Genomic DNA, 21244 nt, shown 5'->3' on the forward strand with positions numbered 1-21244 from the left:
CTGCCCATTACCCGCCGTTATTACCCCGCCCACATTCCAGTGCATAGACATACCTATTTTTTGCTGCGCCATGCAAATTGCACCGCCGGCTGGCAGCTACCCTGTCAGTGGATCCAGCATCTGCATAGCAGCCTCAATGGAAAAAAGTCCTAGAGCCGCCCCTGCAAGTGTGTCCACCATGAGAGTTTGTTTGTGTCTATTGTGGGGGCTGTCCCTCCCTGAGCCCTGAGCCACTCCTCCTGCATGTGTATTTGTGTTTTCTGTTGCCTCCTTCTTCTGCTGTTGTGATTGGTCAGTGAAGGACGTGAGGGGGAGGACACATGAGCCCGGCAGGCTGCAGATGTAGAAACTATCAGAACACTGAGGAGAATGTAGCTGCACTGGATTGTAGAACATTAACCCCCTTGCCGTTATGATTCTTTCCAGATTTTAGGGTCTAAAAGAGCTGCAATTTTTTTCCACTCTTTCAGATCCTAAAACCTGAAAAAAATCATTCTGGCAGGAAGATCTGCAGCAGAATAAAAAATTTACCTTCCTGGGCTCCAGCGTTGAAGTTATCACTTTGACCACAAGGTGGTGCTAATATTCATATAAACGAACTTCTCTATATTTCTCTAATATAGAGAAGTTCGTTTTAAATATTCGCTCCGCCCCCGATGACGTCACACCGCCACCGCTGCTCCGATTGGCCGCCAGGTCCCCGGAAGAATAGCGGGGACATGCGGATCCCGGCGGCCAGGAAAAGACCCCACACTGCCGGGGAGAGAGGCTGGAGTCCCGCTGCGCAGCGCGATCGTGCGCGGGACTCCAAAACTAAAGGTAAAGCGCTGCACTGCCTACCCTGACCTGAGCTCGGGATCACCGCTAATAGCTTATTTTTTCTACCCCGAGCTCAGGTCGAGAAAACCGCCAAGGAAGTTAAAGGTGGCCATATATTAGGCGACTTGGCGGCAGATTGACCATCCGTTTTGATTATAATAATCAGAATCCGATGAAAATCAGTGGCGCCAAGTGCATGCCTGATCGACGATGCAACCAATTTTGGGCCGAAATTGGTCACATTAATTGGTTGGACATGCTGCAAGATGTGGGGCCGACTTGCTCGATTGAGTGCGCTGCGGTAAGGGTGAGCGATAACTAGCTGAGCGATGAACGCAATGAAACCCCGGACGCTGCCCCCCCTAATGTTCAATGTGCCCCCCACCTCCCCCTGTGCCCAGTGCACTATACATTACCTGTCCTTGTCTGCCACTGGCTCCAGGCGCAGTCCTTGATCCAGACACACGCCCTATGTGGTTGCCAGAGTAATGCAGGTGCATGTGTGATGTCACATACTCACCGGCGTTACTCCGGCAACCACATGGGGTTGTGTATGGACGAAAGACAGCGCCTGGAGGCAGCGGTGGCCTTAGACAGGTAATGTACAGTGCACTGACCACCAGGGGGGCACTTTGGACATTAGGGGCGACAGCGTCCGGCCGGCGAGGCGGCGGATGCGGCGTCACAAGGCCGATACCGGAACGATTTCAGCATGATCAGGAATCGGCCTGCAGTGTGTGGGCAGCCGACAGATCTCTCTTTAATCAGATTTGATCAGAGAGAGATTTGTCTCTTGGTCAAATCTGCCCATCATCGCTAGATGTATGGCTACCTTTACACTTGCAGCTCCTGCAGCAGGTTGTAGGCCCCGTTCACATTATCACATGCAGATGGCCGTGCGATCGGAACGCAACGTGTACGATCGCACGGCATCTGCGTTTGCATGCGTTGCGTAGCTGATCCCATTCATTGTAGTGAATAGGTCAACCATGCGTTTTGCAAAAATAATGCATGCAGCATGCATTTGCAGACCGCACTGGTATGGAACGCATGCATTGTGAACATTAGACCATGCAGTCTATGCACTTCTGATGTTCGTGCATGTCTGCCTCCGACACGCGTTGCCAAAATACAGACGTATGTAATGTGAATGAGGCCTTAGAGTAAAGTCTGCTTTTATAACTGCTTCCATTTATTGACACATCACATGTCCAGGATCCTTCAGTGCTGGGTGTGTTACTTTTATTTAGCATGAGTACAATTAGGCCATGTTATACCTGTCGCTTCTAATTCCTAATTAATTTAGTTTATTCCATGCACCCATTTACCGGTGTAACTGAATTAATACTTGCCTTGTAAAATTCCCCTCTATTAATGTTTATTTCAATAAGTATAATTTATTCTTGCGGAGTCTGTCATATATATAAATGGCAACAGATGTAATGAATTTGATGAAGGTTGATTAACCTGAAAGTCCTGCTTACAGTTAGGATGAACCAAGTTTTTGCTGCTTAATGGGTTTCTGTGGAAGGATCAAAAAAACCCTAACTGACGCTTACCCGGGGCTTCTATCGGCCCCCTGTAGCTGACATGTCCCGCGCCGTCCTCCTCCGATCACCCTTTCCTCGCCGCCGGTCCTGGTCTAATTACTCTTCTAATGCGAGTGCAGCTGCACGGGCGTGGCCACACACGTGCTCGCTCCCGCTCGTGTCTCCGGGAGCTTACTGAGCAGGCACTGTACGAGAAAACAGAGCAGTACGTTCCCAGAGACGCGAGCGGGAGCGCGCATTATTCGTCTTGTAAGACGAATAATTGACCGGTGCTAGCGGCTGGGAACAGAGGATCGTAGGAGGACATTACAGCTGCAGGGGGCTGATAGAAGACCCCGGTTAGTGTCAGTTTGTTTTTTTAATCATTCCACAGAACCCCTTTAAAGAGAAACTCCAACCTAGAATTGAACTTTATCCCAATTAGTAGCTGATACCCCCTTTTACATGAGAAATATAATGATTTTCACAAACAGACCATCAGGGGGCGCTGTATGACTGATATTGTGGTGAAACCCCTCCCACAAGAAGCTCTGAGTACCGCGGTACTCTGGGCAAACTGCCACAATGTAACAATGTTCACAGACAGGAAATGGCTGTTTACAGCTGTCTCTAACAGCCAAAACTGCTAGGAGCAGCTACATAACCTGCCCACAGTAACAATGTCACCATGTAATACATGTCAGAATGTGAATCTGGGAGAGGAAAGATTTTACAATGAGCAAACACTGACTAAATCATTTATCCATAATTATGGTAAAAAATGAAGCACTTTTTTTACTACATTATTTTCACTGGAGTTCCTCTTTAAAAGGTACCTGAAGTGAAATAAATCTGCCCAGTTTAACTTACCTGGAACTCCTTCCAGCCCCCCATAGTCCTTTTGATCCCTTACTGTCATTCTGATCAGCAGTTGTGGCCCTCTGAAAGGTGGCCGACTGAGCCAGTTGCAGGCTACTTTGTAAAAATGCCATATATGAACCTCCAGTGACCAGGGAGGAGATACTAAGGTGCCCCCAACATTTCTATGGGCCAGTGGTATAACCACACTATGCTGCGCCCTCTGCAGAAATCTGTTGGCCAGGCCACACCGCTCTGTCATGTGCGCCCCACTCCTGTTCATAATGCAGAGTGGCAGTGGAGCGTTATTACCTCCTTCTATCGGTGGGACAGGTCCTCTTCACTCTTCAGTGTACAAGTGCCATACAACCACTCACTATGGGGCTCCTGTCCCTGCATGTCCTCGTTGTGTTTGGCTGTATAGCGCTTGTACGCTGAAAACGAGTGAAGAAGACCTGTCCTGCCACCTAAATGGCAGGGGTTATTGGACAGGGGTCTGCCAGTATAAAAGTGAGATACATGCTTAATGTCTTGTCTTGCTATGGGCATACCCTCCTCCACCTGATCTCTGTCTGAGGCTGAGATTGAGAAATGCTCTCCATATAAAGGACAACTCTAGTGAGAGGTATTTGGAGGCTGCCATATTTATTTCCTTTTAATCAATACCAGTTGCCTGGCTGTCCTGCTGATGCTCTGCCTCTAATACTTTTAGCCATAGCCCCTCAACAAGCATGCAGCAGATCAGGGCCTTGATTCACTAAAGGGTGCTCAGTGTTAGCATGCCAGTGAAAAGGCACGTAAGACGCGAATACGGTCACTTCATGTGCTAATATGTGCACAAGCGTTCACGCGCACAAAGTGTAGCGCTGCACGGTGCGCACAAAACGTTGCACGGTGCGCACGAAAGGTTGCACCGTTCCCGTGCAAAATTGCCTGAACAACTATTTTGCACGCGAACGGTGCGACGTTTCGTGTGCACCATGCAACGTTTTGGGCGCACCGGATGATGCGCGATCAGTAACAGCTTTGCCCGTGCAAACTACTTAGCACCCTAGTTTGCACGTCCAAAGCCTTAAGACGTGCTAACTGAGTTAGTGCCAGATAGTGAATGGAGGCCCAGGTGTTTCTGACATTATTGTCAGATCTGACAAGATTAGCTGCATGCTTGTTTCTGGTGTTATGCAGATACTACTGCAGCCAAATAGATCAGCAGTGCTGCCAGGCAACTGGTTTTGTTAAAAAGGAAATAAATATGGCAGCCTCCATAAAAATTGTTGTGATAAGTAGTGATTAAGTTATTGGCGAATGAAAGAGAGAAGCACTGAAATGTGAAAATTGCTCTGGTCCATATGGGGAAATACCTCTTAGTGATTAACTACTTAAAATGTTTGCTTTATTGATTTCATGTAATTTTCTAGTTTTCTGAGATTTAGATTTTGGGGTTCTCATAAAAGCTGTGAGTTGTCATCATCAAAAAAGATAGCAAATAAAGGCCTGAAATATCTCGCTTGGCGTGTAATGCGTCGATTTCATATATTAGTTTCATTCTTTTAAGTTGAATTACTGAAACAAATGAACTTTTGCACAATATTCTAATCTTTGAGCTCCGCCTGTATGTATACCGCATTCAGCTAAATTATACTCATCACACCCCAATAACTTGTCACAATCCCAGGTGTCCGCAGACCTGATTTATATTTTTATTTATCTTAAGTATATTAAAATGCCAGATGACAGCCTGTCATTTATTTGCCTGAAGCCAATTAAGGGAAGGGAAGAATAAGGAAGTAAAATTCGGTATCTTCCAGTATGGCCTTCATTTTCATAATAAATAAATGGTTTAATTTAAAGAGTTGTGCACACCCATACTGTACATTGTATAAATAAGGGGATATTTGCTTCTCTTTCCAGCAGCTTTTAGGACAAGAGCAACTTTACACCATTGTAGAGATCCTGAAAACTTCCACCATGTCGTCTCTGTTTGGAATAGTCAGCATTCTCTTGGCTCTCGTAGCATCTGGTAAGCTTTTTATAATTGTCTGTGAAATACATGCCATACTCTATATGCTAAGGAAATAACATTTTTATGGCTTATTCTAAAGAATGGAGTTTATATACAGAAGCAGAAGGTTAGAAACTAAAGTAATATCTACTAAATTGCTTGTAGAGTGCAGAACATAGGTGTCAGAGATTGATTGTATATAACAGTCTGTGACATTATTTCTTCCTCTTAAGGTCACGCCCTGTCTTGTACCAACTGCCACAGCACAACATCTACTTCCTGTACAGGTCCCACTACCACTTGTCCTAAGGGATTTGTGTGTGCTGCTGCCTTCCTACAGACTAGTGACGGTAAGTTCCTTGTATAAAAAAATGGTGGCGATTAACTCAAATCCTCAGAGAATACAAGTGATCCAGCAAACTTGGATAGGATGTTTCAAATACTGTCTGCTGTTCAGTTGAGAATATTTACAATTCTCACCTGGGTCAACTAAGATTTAAATTGTTGCTTATTTTGGGCGTACAGTATTTTTTCCTTACATTTGCAGTAGTTGAATCATTGTTACGAAGCTATGACTAAAGAGCTGACTTGTGGCTGATAGCTGTGAGCTGTTTGTTGTTCGGTGGTGGTGTAAATAAAAATAAGACTTTTGGGTACCTCTCAGAGTCAACAGAATTTGTCTGTGTTGTTTGGAGTTGTGATATCTCATTTGTTGCATATCTAATGTATTTCAATGGCAGAGTATTTTGTAGAAGTTGAGTTCTCATGTGAATTTTCGGATCCGTTTTTCCTGCGTTTTTAAAATATCCGGCAAGGCTAATTATTTTTACCTTCATGTGAGGTGTTAATCGCGTGTAATTAAAGTCACTGGAAACACAGAAAATTCACATTCAGGGTGCGAACATTTGCATGTAAATTTGAAGTTTCGGTATTGACATATTATTTCATGTTGAAGGGCAACTGAAGCAAGAGCGAAATGGAGGCTGACATATTTATTTCCTCTTTTAACAATGCAGATTGCCTGGCTGTCTTGCTGAGCCTCTTCCTCTAATACCTTTAGCCATAGCCCCTGGACAAGCATGCAGCAGATCAGGTGTTTGACATTAATGTCAGATCTGACAAGATTAGCTGCATGCTTGTTTCTGGTGTGTGATTTAGACACTTCAGCAAGGCACTTCTACAAGTAGATCAGCAGGGCTGCCAGGCAACTGGTATTGTTTAACAGGAAATCAGTATGGCAGCCTCCATATTCTTTTCACTTCAGCTCCCCTTTAAATTGCATGCAAAATTGGGAAAGTGAAAAAACGTAGCAAAAAATTGCAGGTGTAAGTGCCTAAATGAATGGGTTAATGCATATGTTTCACACTCAATATACAAAAGCAGGCAAACCTGTAGTTTATTATTCTTAACCTCTTGAGGACCACAGGCTTAAACCCCCCTAGTGACCAACCTATTTTTTACAATTCAGCACTCTGCAGCTTTAACAGCTCACTGTACGGCCACACAACTCCGCACACGAATTAATCTTGCCTCCTTTTCTTGCCACCAACAGGCAGCAGCAATCAGATGCCACCAACAGAGCTTTCTGTTGGTGGCATCTGATTGCTGCTGCAATTTTTATTTTTTAAAATTAATTTTATTGTATTTTTTTTAAATAAAAGTGTGTATTTTCTTTTTAATGTATACCCCCCCCCCCCCCCCCCCCTCTCCATTTCTATCCAAAGTACTGCAAGCAGGTTTTTAGTGTTGTGACCCCAATTGGCCAACTTCAGGATCTGGTTGTTCAATACACATTCCAAAATCACATAGTATCAGTTGTGTATGTGTAAGATAAAAAGCATGAAAAAGATACCCCACAGTTCACCTGGAATCTGTGGCTGCCCTGTCAATTAACTGAACACACTGAACAACACTTAGAATTTTTCTTGTTGTAGACTATAACAATATGTTGTAAAGTATAACTTTTGTTTTTTAGGTAAAATATCCTATGTTAGGTCTTGCACACGCATCAAAAATTGCAACTTTAATGGAAGTATCACCACTTCTGAAGTGTCCATAAAGGGGGCTGTTTCATGCTGCTCTACTGAGGACTGCACCCCGACTCTCCCTACCTGTAAGTGATGTCTTCCTTAAAAATAAATAATGAACTGGTTGTGAATGTTAAAGTGTTAGTGTACTGAGCATTCTTATAACTTACAGCATACCTGAAGCGAAAAAAAAAACAAAAACAAAAAAAAATACTTTATGATATAATGAATTTTATGAGTAGTACGGGTAATGAATAGAACATTAGTAGCAAAAAATAGTATTTTTATTTTCAGTTATATACCGTGTTTCCCCGAAAATAAGAATTTACTCATAAAAATTGGAGCCAGCACCATGCAAAAATTAATGAGTCAATAACAAAATTAGAATGTGCTAAGGGGGGGGGGGGGGGGGGGGGGACGGGGACAAGCACTTCAAATACATAAAAAAGAGAAAAGAGTACCCCCATAAACAGCATCAGACTAATAGTAATATTCAAACAGTATAAATCTTTATTGTATTCAAAAAACCATCAAGAATTCATAAAATCAATTAAAACGTCACAACATGTGACCAGCAGGGTCTCTCGACCACATGAGCATTATATAATTTGATTCAATAATTGGATAACCTCTGGCGTCTGAGTATTAAAAACCCTATAACAACGTGAAGTAACACCTAATTACATATAAATGTGTTACTAATAATTGATTAAGGGAGTGCACATACATATAAATACATGAAATGAGGATGAAATATGGGCCAACTAATAGTGTGGTCCAGATATATGAATAAATAATGTGGGGATATGAAATTTATAAAAATATATGCATGTGCAAACACAATCATTGAATAACAAGTTGCATAGTAAGTGCATATGGATAAAAACCTGTAAGAAAGTGAGTAAGAGCATGTGCTATGCGCACAGCAATTGGATAAGGTGAGTGAAACTTACGTGAGAAATCAGCAAAGCGGCAGACCAAACAGCCAGAGAGGGAAGAGAGACGCACTGAAGGACAGCCTTAATGCACCACGTGGGCTCAACCCGCTTCAGAAGAGCATTAAGGGGGAGAGAAGGTCCTAAGCGGCAGACCTTCTCTCCGCCCGCCCGCTCACAGGCCTGCATTACCTCCTGGCTGATATCGCTCCTGGCCCCGTCCTGCAGAAAATCCACATCCTCCTGTTTATTGCCGGCATAATTTACACACCGCAGATTAGCGGTGATGTATGGCAAAGGCAGCTAATGTATCCAATAAGAGCGCTGCCCTATACAGGAAGTGATCTTTGTTTACTTCCTGTATAGGGTAGCGCTCTTATTGGATACATTAGCTGCCTTTGCCATACGTCACCGCTAATCTGCGGTGTGTAAATTATGTCGGCAATAAACAGGAGGATGTGGATTTTCTGCAGGACGGAGCCAGGAGCGATATCAGCCGGGAGGTAAAGCAGGCCTGTGAGCGGGCGGGCCGGCAGGGGGATGGGGAGAACAGGTTTGCCCGTTTAGAGGGATGCAGGCTAAATGTTACTTGGTCTTAATTTAGGAGTAGGTCTTATATTTCGAGCATACTCGAAATATTTACTAGGTCTTACTTTCAGAGGATGTCTTAAATTCGGGGAAACACGGTAGCTTTTTTTTTTTTCTTTTTATAACATTGCATCGTTCTGTCACAGTTATATTTTTAAAACCACACTCTGTCTTTTAAGCTATAAAACAAAGCAGAAATAATGGCCCTTTGAACCTTCCTGCAGTAAAACCTTATCTCATGCCGCCTGTCACTGTTTCTAGGCTATTTAACAAAAATCTGTAAGAAAGAAAAACAGCCCTGGTGGGGACTTACCTTGGGAGAGGGAAGCTCTGGATCCTAATTAGGCTTCCCTCAATTCTCTTCACCCTCCAGGATCCAGCGCTGGCAGCCCTGAACACCAATGAGGTGAATATTTACCTACCGCAATCTGCCTCTTGTGCCTGTGCAGTAGAGCGGACCTGATTGAGTTTGGCTATTTCCGCCTGAGCTTGATTGAAAAGCCGTTACTGCGCCTGCACAGGATTGCGGTAGGTTAATATTGCAGGTGCTACTGCGCCTCCACCACAGTCAACAACCTTCTTGGCTGTATTTTCTGGGGAGACAGCGCTGGATCCCTTAGGCTTAGGAGGATGGGAGCAGGGGCATAACTAGACATCACTGGGCCCCCCTAAAAGACCTTGGATGGGGCCCCCCTGCGCGAAACTTTGGATGGGGCCCCCCACCCCCCTCACTTTCTGCACAGGAAAACTGAGGACCAATGTGTTTTTCCCATGGAGATAAAAACACTTAGACTTAAAGGAAATGTCAGGCAATCTATGCTACCCCCAGATCTACTTACCTGGGGCTTCCTCCAGCCCCTTGCAGCCGACAAGGACTTGTCGCAGCTCTGCTCCCAGTACATACACACACAGCCGTATTATTTTACTACATGAGAGCACATGCTATATGGAGGAACAACAATGACATGCTGAACATAACATATAGTATTGTTCTGTGACAAACTTTTCCCCCCATAGGCCCCCTGTGGCTTCTGGGCCCCCCTGCAGAGGCATCCCTTGAAGGGTCTATTGTTGCGCCCCTGAATGGGAGCCTTATTAGGATCCAGGGGCTTCCCCTTTCCGAGCTAGGTATCCCCCGGGGCTGGCTTTCTCAACCAGGGTTCCTTGAGGACTCTGCAGGGATTCCTTGGCATTTTCCCCCATCATGGAGGAAGTATAATAGAGCACATTATAATATGGGGTACTGTAAAAATAAGCAATTAATTGGGGGTTAAAATAATAATGAGCACATTAATAAAAACCACTAGAATAAGGAGACAGTATAATGAAGGGCAGTGTAATAGGGGGTAGTACAATAAACAGCCTCACCTACTTTTAAAGACCACACCTCTTGCAAAATAAATGCAGGGGTTCCTCGAGATTAAAAAATTGTTTGCAGGGGTTCCTTGACATCCAAAAGTTATTTGCAGGGTTCCTCCAGGGTAGAAAGGTTGAGAAAGGCTGCCCCAGGGGTTTATTTTGTTACAGATCCTCTTTAAAGGGAACCAGAGACGAAGCACCCTCATGTATTTTACCATATATATCAGTGGGAACATTAGAGAAAACACCTACCTTGCTTTCTGTTTCATTCTGCACTGCACAGCTTGCTTCTGAGCAGCCCTGATAAGATCCCCGACTGAGCATTCAGTCTGGCTTTGCTCAGGAATATTTATAGCTCAGTCTGTGTTCTCTCATGTCTTTTCAAGTCCAAGCCTGCCCCCTGCTGGCTCTGCTCAGGAATCATTATAGCTGAGTCATTATAGCAAAGCCAGACTGAATGTTCGGTCAGGGATTTTATCAGGTCTGATAAGAAACAAGCTGTGCAGTGCAGAATGAAACAGAGAGCAGGGTAGGTGTTTTCTCTAATGTTCCCATTGATCTATATGGTAAAATACATGAGGGTGCTTCGTCTCTGGTTCACTTTAAGTGCTTCAGAAAACAAGACTGTATTCCACCCAGTGGGTTGAGTAGCTCAGAGAAGCTCTTTTGCATAGATAACAACTGAAGTTTTTTTTAACTCCTCCCGTACTGGAAAGCAATATGAAACTCTTTTCTTTGCTACTAAAGTTCCATTTCTTAGCTGTACTACACATACAATTAATTATCTCATAAGGTTATTTTTTCTTCAGGTATGCTTTAAAATGAGGCTCTGGTCAATGTACTTTTGCTAATTGCATTTTCATGCCATTGTTTACATTAGAAAAAAACGAATCAACACCAGACTGTTCTCCAACATTCAGGGTTTCCAAATGTTATCATCTCCTGATCAGATCCTAGTGATCATGTGATCTGAGTGATCAGGAGCCAATCAGCATGGCACCTGATCAATGCCAGGAGATTAAGCTGTCAATTCAGGTGTGTGCAATCGCTGCAGGGCTGCTCCTAGCTGGAGCAGTAAAATATATGTCCTGTCAGAGCTGCAGCTCCACCTGCAGGATGTAAATTTGTACTGCATCAGCCCAGTCGTATTACCCCGGATCAGTTCATTTTGGCGTGCGGCTCGGAGCAGCAATGCTGTGATGCGTATCGGTCATTCAGGGCTCTTGTGGCTGCCAGACCCCGAATTACATCTCCCTCTGAGTTGCAACAACTTGGAGGGGGAATAGTATTTAACACCGCCTCAGAGTTTAGCGGCAGCGGGGAGAGACGTCATTCTGAACTGAGCGGCGCCGATATAATATGCACCCCTATTACCCAAATCATTGATCTCCTTCCCCCAACCTTTTCTAATCTAACCCCCTTACATTTCCCTAACATTAACCTTAAGGCTACTTTACTTTAGTACAAATATCTATATAGCACAGTACATAAAAAGCAACAACAAAAGCAGATGAAGAATGTTGAAAGAACAAATTAAAGATATAGTTTGTTAAACTAGTCTGAAAATGCACCAAAATCAAGCTTTATTACTACCAAATGATTTCTATACAAAAGGTTCAAAATTCTCAATCTCACAAGCAACACCTTGTAGAACAAAGATACAAAATATATGTGAGAACCTGTCTCCAACTGCAAAAAAAAAAAAACACACACTGTAAGGGCACTTTTCCAACAAGCGTGATCTCAAGTGCAATCTCGTTGTGTTGAGATCGTGCAACCTGCAATTTCCACTCCCCACGTTTGCACTGTGAAGCTGCTGCGAATCGCGCAGGCCGACGATTGCGATTCAGGATCAGGATAAAATAAATCACGCTAGTAGAAGTTACATGCTAGTTACATGTAAATTGCTATTGCAATCAGCAAAAGGGCTGCTATCCACTTTTTAAAGCAGATGGCAGATGGTAGAAAAGGGCCCTAATTCGGAGGCAGGAAATTTGGGCGCATGAGGCAGGTGGACAAAAAGGGCGCCGCCATTCACTCCCATATTAAAGGGGAACTGAAGAGAGAGGTATATGGAGGCTGCCATGTTTATTTCCTTTTAAGCAATACCAGTTGCCTGGCAGCCCTGCTGATCCTCTGCCTCTAATACTATTAGCCATAGCCCCTGAACAAGCATGCAGCAGGTCAGGTGTTTCAGACTTTAAAGTCAGATCTGAAAAGACTAGCTGCATGCTTGTTTCTGGTGTTATCCAGATACTACTACAGAGAAATAGACCAGCAGGGCTGCCAGGCAACTGGTATTGATTAAAAGGAAATAAATATGGCAGCCTCCGTATACCACTTACTTCAGTTCCCCTTTAAATATCGTTTAATGGGCGCCCAACAGGAAAAAAGGGCGCCGGAGAAAAATAAAGTTTTACAAGCGGCGCCCGGAGACTTTTAATGTTCTATAACTGCTTCTCATGATTACACATTATTTAATGATTTATATTTTTTAAAACATTACTTTTAAACGAAAAACAGCACAATTTTTTTTAAAAACGTTATTAATGCTTATAACAGGGGGGGTCTTAGGTTTAGGCACTACCAGGGAGGTCTTAGGTTTAGGCACCACCAGGGGGGGTTGAGGTTTAGGCACCACCAGGGGGGTGGTTAGGGTTAGGCACCACCAGGGGAGGGTCTTAGGGTTAAGCACCACCAGGGGATGGGTCTTAGGGTTAGGCACCAACAGAGGGGTCTTAGGTTTAGGCACCACCAGGGGGGTCTAGGCGTTAGGGGTAGGTACAGGGAGGGTTCTGTGTGAGAGTAGGGTTAGGTATAGTTTTAGTAAAATTCTTATTAATCTTTTATAAAACTTTATTATACATTTAATTTTTAAATAGGGAAGATTAACGTTTTTAAAATTGCTGATTTCATACACATTATTTAATGATTTATAACTTTATAAAACGTTATTTTTAAAAGAAATATAGCATAATTTTTTTTAAACGTTATTCATGCTTATCGTTTAAAACCCTGCGCCCTTTTTTCCCGACGCCCTTTTTTAACGTACGCCCCTAATTCACCCTTGACATTTAAAAACTCATGTAATAACAGTTGTTGCTGTATATTGTTAAAACTGGCATAATAATGCTTAAAGAGGAACTCCAGTGAAAATAATGTAATAAAAAAAAAGTGCTTAATTTTTACAATAATTATGCATAAATGATTTAGTCAGTGTTTGCCCATTGTAAAATCCTTCCTCTCCCTAATTTACATTCTGACATTTATCACATGGCAACATCTTTACTGCTGGCAGGTGATGTCACTGGAAGGAGATGCTGCTTGGTTTTTTTTGGCAGTTGGAAACAGCTGTAAACAGCTGTTATGTCCCACAATGCAACAAGGCTCCCACAGTGTGATGTCTCAGAGCCATGGTCCTGACATCACACTGTGGGAGGGGTTTCACCACAATATCAACCATACACAGCTCCCCTGATGATGATCACTTTACAACTTAAGTCTATCTGGACGGATATATTCGTCCAGATAGACTGTGCTGCTGCAGCAGCGACGGGCGTGCAATTGCGCGTGCATCAATTATGCGGAATACGAATGAGCTTCCCTACCCAAAGGCGTAGCTAGGGTTTTCAGCGCCCGCGAACAAAGATAGCTTATGTCCCCCCCTACTCAGCCATGCTGAGCGCCGCCACAGTGCTGTGCCCAGGGACATATGCCCCCCGCTGCTGCCACCCATAGCTACGCCTCTGTCCCTACCTGCCAACAATCCACCAAACTGGCCAGTTATCTGCTTCACAAACATTTCTACCTATTCCATTTCTGTTTTTTTAGTGCCCAAAAGCAACTCCACGGCCAACGGGGCAGAATGCAACTCCTGTTTTTCTAACGATGGCAACTCCTGCACTAAGTCGGAGACTGTGAAATGTACAGGTGATGAGGATCATTGTCTCTCCCAGACTTTTAAAGGTAAGGAATACAAAAAGAGCCATGATTGCAACAAAAAGACGGTGGGACCACCATGAGATGCTGCACTGGGTGACACCAACCTTAGTGATCCCTCTTGTGACAATGCGCTGCCTAAGCACTTTGAGAGAATACAGAGCTTTTCACATCATTTACTGTATATTCTGGGGTATAAGACTTTTTAACCCTTGAAAATCTTCTGAAAAGTCAGGGGTCGTCTCATACGCCGGCTGTCATTGATGTCGGGTGATATGCCCTATCCTCCTGTTACCAACTCTCAGATCTCGCTGCTGAGGACTGTAGTGAAGCGGCGCAGGCGCACATGTGCGAGATCTGAGAGGCAGAGAGGGAGGTATATAAGATATTATGGTGGCCAGAAGGGTGAAAGAGGCGTGTTCTATGGGCACAGCAGGATCTATTCTTCCATTCTGATAAACAGGTAGAAAAGGAGAGCTGACCAATCCAATCAGTCAATCACCTTCATACTGTTATATACTGTGTACCACATACAGTACAGCACCAGTGTCTGTTCATACATAGCACCAGTATATGATTTTTTAAAAATGTTTATTTGGTGTGCGCTGGAAGAGGGGTAGTCTTATAAGGCGAGTATATCCCAAACTCTATATTTTCACTGGAAAAGTCAGGGGTCATCTTATACGCTGGGTGTCATTGATGCCGTGTGATACGCCCTATCCTGTTACCGCCTCTCAGATCTCGCTGCTGAGGACTGCAGTGAAGTGGCGCAGGCACACATGTGCAAGATCTGAGAGGTAAAAAGGATACAAAAGGGTGGGCCACACAGGTGAAAGAGGTGTGTTTTATGGGCACAGCGCGATCTATTCTTCCATACCGCTCTGATAAACAAGTAGACAGCGAGAGCTAACCAATCCACTTAAGGAGAGTTGACCAAACCAGTCAATGGCCTATATACTGTTATATACTGGCTACCACATACAGTACAGCACCAGTTTCTGTTCATCCATAGCACCAGTATATCATGTTTCTTTTTAATTTTTATTTGCTGTGCGCTGGAAGAGGGGTAGTCTTATACGGCAAGTATATCCCAAACTCTATGTTTTAACTGGAAAAGTTGGGGGGTCGTCTTATACGTCAGAATATATGGTAATATGCGTAATATTAGTACATGCATACTTATATGAATTATTACATTTTTAATACCAGTGGTGTAACTAAAAATCATGAGGTGCCCAGCGAAAATTTGAAGGGGCTCTCTGATGGTCACACCCTGCGCTGATGATGACTCCACTGAGCATCCATCTGAAAATGGCGCCTGCGAATAATGGCGCACGATGTTGCCGCTAATCCGTTTGCCGCTTATCGCTATTTAACGTTAAAGACTTATTGTTATTTAACGTTAAAGCCTTATTGTTATTTACCGTTAACACACAGAACCCTCTCTGTACCTATCCCTAACCCCCCTGGTGGTGCCTAACCCTAAGACTCCCCTGGTGTTGCCTAACCCTAAGACCCCCCTGGTGGTGCCTAACCCTAAGACCCCCCTGGTGGTGCCTAACCCTAAGACCCCCCTGGTGGTGCCTAACCCTAAGACCCCCCTGGTTGGTGCCTAGCCTTAAGACCCCCCTGGTGGTGCCTAACCCTAAGATCCCCCTGGTGGTGCCTAATCCTAACCACCCCCCCTGGTGGTGCCTAACACTAACCACCCCCCTAATGGTGCCTAATCCTAAGACCCCCCTGGTGGTGCCTAACCCTAAGATCCCCCTGGTGGTGCCTAATCCTAACCACCCCCCTGGTGGTGCCTAACACTAACCACCCCCCTAATGGTGCCTAATCCTAAGACCCCCCTGGTGGTGCCTAACCCTAAGACCCCCCTGATGGTGCCTAACCCTAACACCCCCCAGTGGTGCCTAACCCTAACCTTGACAGTGTTACATTAAATCCATTCCCCGTTTTGCAGTTAAATTACGTCTGCAGTTTGGCTTATGTAGGGCGCTATTGATAAATAACGTTAGTGTGTGCCACTATTGATAAATAACGTTAGTGTGTGCCACTATTGATAAATAACGTTAGTGTGTGCCGTTTTTCCCTGTGCGCCATTATTATGCAGTACTAACGATAAATAGCGATAAGCGTATCTTTTTAATGCGGCGCCATTTTTATGCATAGGCGCTGTGCGCCATTATTCACTGATCCCCTCCACTGATTCCCATCTGCCACTAATCATATAAGAAATAATGTCTCCATCTTACATATATTTTAATTTTCATCAATCTTTAATATCTTTAATAATCATTCTTACAATAATAACAAGATAAGAATTTACCATATTTTTCAGACCATAAGACACGCCTTTTCTCCCCCAAAAGTGGGGGGAAAAGTTCCTGCTTTTTATGCTTTAAATACTACAACGCTACTGCATGTGTGTTCCTCTGCACCTGAGCTACTGGAGGATTAGCCACAAGGTCTGCACACTCTGACCTCTCCCATGCTGCACATCAGGTGCTGGTATTATTGGGATAATGCTATTACCACAACTGTGGAACTGAGCTAGGCTGTGAAGCCGGAGTGGAGACATTGCTTGGAGCAAAGATGGTACAGGCATTTGGCATCGGCAGCTGTGCTGTGCTGCGTTTGAGCCATTTTGTGAGGTCAGTGAGTAAGCTTGTCAGTATGGGGAAGTCCAGGCTAGATTAAGAGGGAAGGAGGGCACTGAGTCCGGCCGATGTTCTGCAGTGTCACATCTCGGCTCCTCCCTCAGTCTCCACCTCAGGGCTGCAGGCAGAGGAACAGCAGAGCAGCGGGAAAGTTTCTGCTGACTGGACGTTAAAGTGAGGAAAGTGGAAGTTGCCTATGGGCAACAAATGATCTGAGCCAGGTCATGTGTCCTCTTCCAGCAGCAATTGGGATTCTGCAGAATGGTGTTCACAGAGCTTCATAGAATGACAACCTGCGAACTAGAGGACCTGGATTCTTATTTTTTGAACTTTGATTTGATACCACCGGTCCCACTGAACTGGCATTAAATCCCAGGCACTATATGATTTAGGGTCTGTACACACCAACTACATCTGCGCTTTTAAAATTGCATGTGTTTTTTAATTGCATGGTCTTTTCGAAAAATCATGAAAATCGTGAGGACCGGAAGACCGATACACAGTGGTGCAATACGTTTTTAGAAAAACGCAATCACAGTGACTGCTGCTCTTTTTAAAGGGGCACTACAGCGAAAAACTGTAAAATGCAATATATGTGCAAACATATACAAATAAGAAGTACGTTTCTTCCAGAGTAAAATGAGCCATAAAATACTTTTCTCCTATAATGCTGTCACTTACAGTAGGCAGTAGAAATCTGACAGAAGTGACAGGTTTTGGACTAGTCCATCTCTTCATAGGGGATTCTCAGCAAGGCTTTTATTCTTCATAAAGATATTCCCTAAAAAGGATTTAAACAATGATGCTGGCAGCTTCCCTGCTCCCTACACAGTTTTTTGGCAGTTGGACAGAGCAACTGCCATTCACTAAGTGCTTTTGAAAATAAATATATCCCGGATAATCCCCTATAAAGAGATGGACTAGTCCAAAACCTGTCTGTGAGGAAACGCGGAAAAGCCGCCACTTCTACTCAGCGTGAGGCGGCTGTTTCCACGGAGGGCATGGCGGAGAGTGGAGAAACCACTGCGTCTGACGCGGCGGTTAGCGCGCATGGCCCTGTTGCTGACAGTTTGACCCAGCGCGGGGAGGCCGCCACCTGTGCAGGTAGCGGTGCGACCAACCCCGCGCATGGGTCAGCGGAGACATTACAAAACAGTACTGGTATGGCTGGGACTGATAGTCCACCTAGGTTCAGAATGACGCGCGTGCGCGCTGAGAGGCAGAACTTATATGGCAGCCAGAAAAGGGTCAGCTGACCAAGCTGGTCAGCTGACAACTCCGCTTCTTCTCATTGGTCCAGCACTTAAGGGAGGTGCTGGAGAGTGCTTGTGTATATATACTGGATGCTGATCATTCCTCCGGTGTCTGGCGTTGCGATCACTATGTGGTAGCACTCAGACCTGAGTCAGATCCCAAAGTGTGCCAGAACCAGCAGGAGCTGGGAATTCACACTTAGTCAGATTCTGTTGATAGCTTAAAGTACTAGTTTGATTGTGATTATCTGTTATGACCTTCTGCTTGCCTGACCATTCTCCTGATCTCTGATTCTGTACCCTGCTATTCTGATACTCTGTTGCCAAACTCTGCTCGTTCCTGGATTCCGCATTAGTCTCCTGATTCTGTACCTTGCCATTCTGATTCCCTGTTGCTGAACTCTGCCTGCTCATTAGACCCTGCCTCTTTCTCCTGTATCTGTACTTTATCTCTTTATCTGTCTGTGTGTTAACGACCTGGCTTGTCCGACCTCGAGAACTGACCTTACTGTTAGAGGCAGTTCGCAGATCTGTTAGTGACACTCCCTCATTGGTGTCACTCACGTTCTGTCCTTCCTACGCTCAGCCTGACTCCTCCCCCCGGGAGAGTCTAGGTCTGCGGAAGGAATTTGTATTTGTGCAGTACTCCTTGCTGCCTTATACTTGGTTCTGGGGCTCAGTCCTCAAAGTATTACTGTTTGCACCAAAACACTCTCATCACTCAGGTGTCCAGAGGTTAGAGATATATCTGATTATCGGTGATACTGCAGATCATCAATAATCGGGTATATATCTGCATTCTCGGTGATACTGCAGATCACCGGTAATCAGACCCTCTCTGTGTTACACCGATTGTTACAGAACGCCAGACCAAAAACAAGATGGACGCATGCACTGATCCTCTGGGTGTACTTGCCACTTCTGTGGATAACACCAATCAAGTACTGGGTAGTCATAAAGCCTTAATTGATGCCCTATGAGGGTCTGTACAAACCCTCCAGACGGCAGTGGATGAGGTGCGATCCCCTCCTAGTATAGACATACGTATGCCTGTTCCTGAAAGGTTTTCTGGCCACAGATCTGACTTCCGTAATTTTAGGAGTAGAGTGTTATCCTATTTTGAGTTGATGTAGATGCCTCAGAGGTCGGAGTGGGGGCTGTGCTGTCTCAGCGGTCAGGCTTACAGGGTAGATTGCACCCATGTGCTTATTTCTCTCGTAGGTTCTCTCCAGCAGAGAGAAACTATGATATAGGCAACAGGGAGCTCCTGGCCCTGGCGTCATTGGCTAGAAGGAGCAGAACATACGATCACGGTTTACACTGATCACAAAAATCTGGAATACATTGAGGGGGCTAAGAGATTAAGCCCCCGTCAGGCTCGATGGTCACTGTTTTTCTCAAGGTTCAGATTTATTATTACGTACACTCTGGGTAGCAAGAATATTAAGGCAGATGCCCTCTCCAGGTGCTTTGAACCAGAGACAGCACAGCCCTCTGTTCCAGAGACCATTGTCCCACAGAAATTGGTGCTAGCTACAACTGAAACTTGGGAAGACTGGAAGGAGACTTTAAGTCCCTTTTCAGCAGGACATCCCGGAAGAAAAACCGGATGGGGTTATGTTTATTCCACTGCCATTTCGTCTCCAGGTCTTGAAAATGTTCCATTCACACAAGAATGCGGGACACCCTGGGGCGTCTAGAATGCAAGATCTTGTGGCCAGGTGTGCTTGGTGGCCTTCTCTGGCAGCAGATTGCAAAGAGTTTGTTAGGGAGTGTACGGTATGTGCAAAAAGCAAGCCCTCCCGGCTGGCACCTGTAGGTACGTTGCAGCCTTTGCCCACCCCGAGTGAGCCGTGGACCCACTTGTCCATGGATTTTGTGGGTGAGCTTCCCAGGTCTGAGGGCATGTCAGTCATTTGGGTGGTAGTCGACCGCTTCAGTAAAATGGCCCATTTTGTGCCCTTGAAAGGACTCCCCTCAGCCCAGGAATTGGCCAATTTGTTCATCATCCACGTTTTCCGGCTGCATGGCATTCCGGAAAACATAGTGTCAGATCGGGGAGTCCAATTTGTTTCCAGATTCTGGAGGGTATTTTGCCACCAAATGGGCATGAAGCTGTCATTTTCGTCGGGCTACCACCCACAGACCAATGGTCAGACTGAGAGAGTCAATCAGTCATTGGGGCAGTTTTTGAGGTGTTACGTTGCAGAGGCGCAGAATGACTGGGTCAAATTTCTGCCCTTCGCAGAATTTGCACAAAATAATTTGAAAAGTTCTTCCTCTGGATTTTCCCTGTTTCAGGTAGTGACTGGGAGGTTGCCCAAATTCTCCCCATTGCCAGTGGCCTCCACTCCGTTTCCAGCTCTGGAGGCCTGGCAAAAGTCATTTAAAGACATTTGGTGGATCGTGAGAAATAATTTGGAAAAGGTGTTTCAGAGTCAAAAGGGTCAAGCTGACAAGAGACGTTCTTTAGATTGGAGATTCCAACCAGGAGACTTGGTGTGGGTGTCCACACGTCACTTGACCCTGAAACAGCCCTCAGACAAGTTGGGCCCCAGGTTTGTCGGTCCATTTCCGGTAGCTAGAAAGATCAACAATGTTACTTATGCCATTGATCTTCCTGCCAGCATGCGTGGCGTAAGATCCTTCCATGTGTCACTGCTTAAGCCAGCAGTCCATGTGGGTCCCACTCCTCCTCCTCCTGTGATGATAGATGACCAACCTGAGTACAAAGTAGAGAAGATTTTAGACTCACGTGTAGTGCAGAATTCAGTGCAATATTTGGTGCACTGGAAGGGGTATGGTATTGAGGAAAGGACATGGGTACCTGTGTGTCGCATGCATGCTGACAATTTGAAAAGGGAATTCCACGCCTTACATCCTGAAAAGCAGGGAAGGAGCTGTCCGGAGTCCACTCCTCGGGTGGGGGGGGGGGGGGTACTGTGAGGAAACGCGGAAAAGCTGCCGCTTCTACTCAGCGTGAGGCGGCTGTTTCCGCGGAGGGCATGGCGGAGAGCGGAGAAACCGCCGCGTCTGATGCGGCGGTTAGCGCGCATGGCCCTGTTGCTGACAGTTTGACCCAGCGCGGGGAGGCCGCCGCCTGTGCAGGTAGCGGTGCGACCAACCCTGACCCATGGGTCAGCGGAGACATTACAAAACAGTACTGGTATGGCTGGGACTGATAGTCCACCTAGGTTCAGAATGACGCGCGTGCGCGCTGAGAGGCAGAACTTATATGGCAGCCAGAAAAGGGTCAGCTGACCAAGCTGGTCAGC

General features: G+C 45.2%; 1 protein-coding gene across 1 annotated transcript in view; it reads left to right on the top strand.

The window, feature by feature from the left end:
• Positions 1-21244, top strand: part of LOC137523092 (vitellogenin-2-like) — a 63134-nt gene that overhangs the window by 29243 nt on the left and 12647 nt on the right. Inside the window, exons 2-5 of the mRNA XM_068243305.1 lie at positions 5118-5226; positions 5442-5558; positions 7184-7321; positions 13949-14083. Coding sequence (XP_068099406.1) covers positions 5175-5226; positions 5442-5558; positions 7184-7321; positions 13949-14083 — 442 coding nt within the window. The 5' untranslated portion in view covers positions 5118-5174. The remainder of the gene's footprint in view (positions 1-5117; positions 5227-5441; positions 5559-7183; positions 7322-13948; positions 14084-21244) is intronic.

This window comes from Hyperolius riggenbachi, chromosome 6 (assembly GCF_040937935.1).
Source record: "Hyperolius riggenbachi isolate aHypRig1 chromosome 6, aHypRig1.pri, whole genome shotgun sequence".
In the NCBI taxonomy this organism is placed as follows: Eukaryota; Metazoa; Chordata; class Amphibia; order Anura; family Hyperoliidae; genus Hyperolius; species Hyperolius riggenbachi.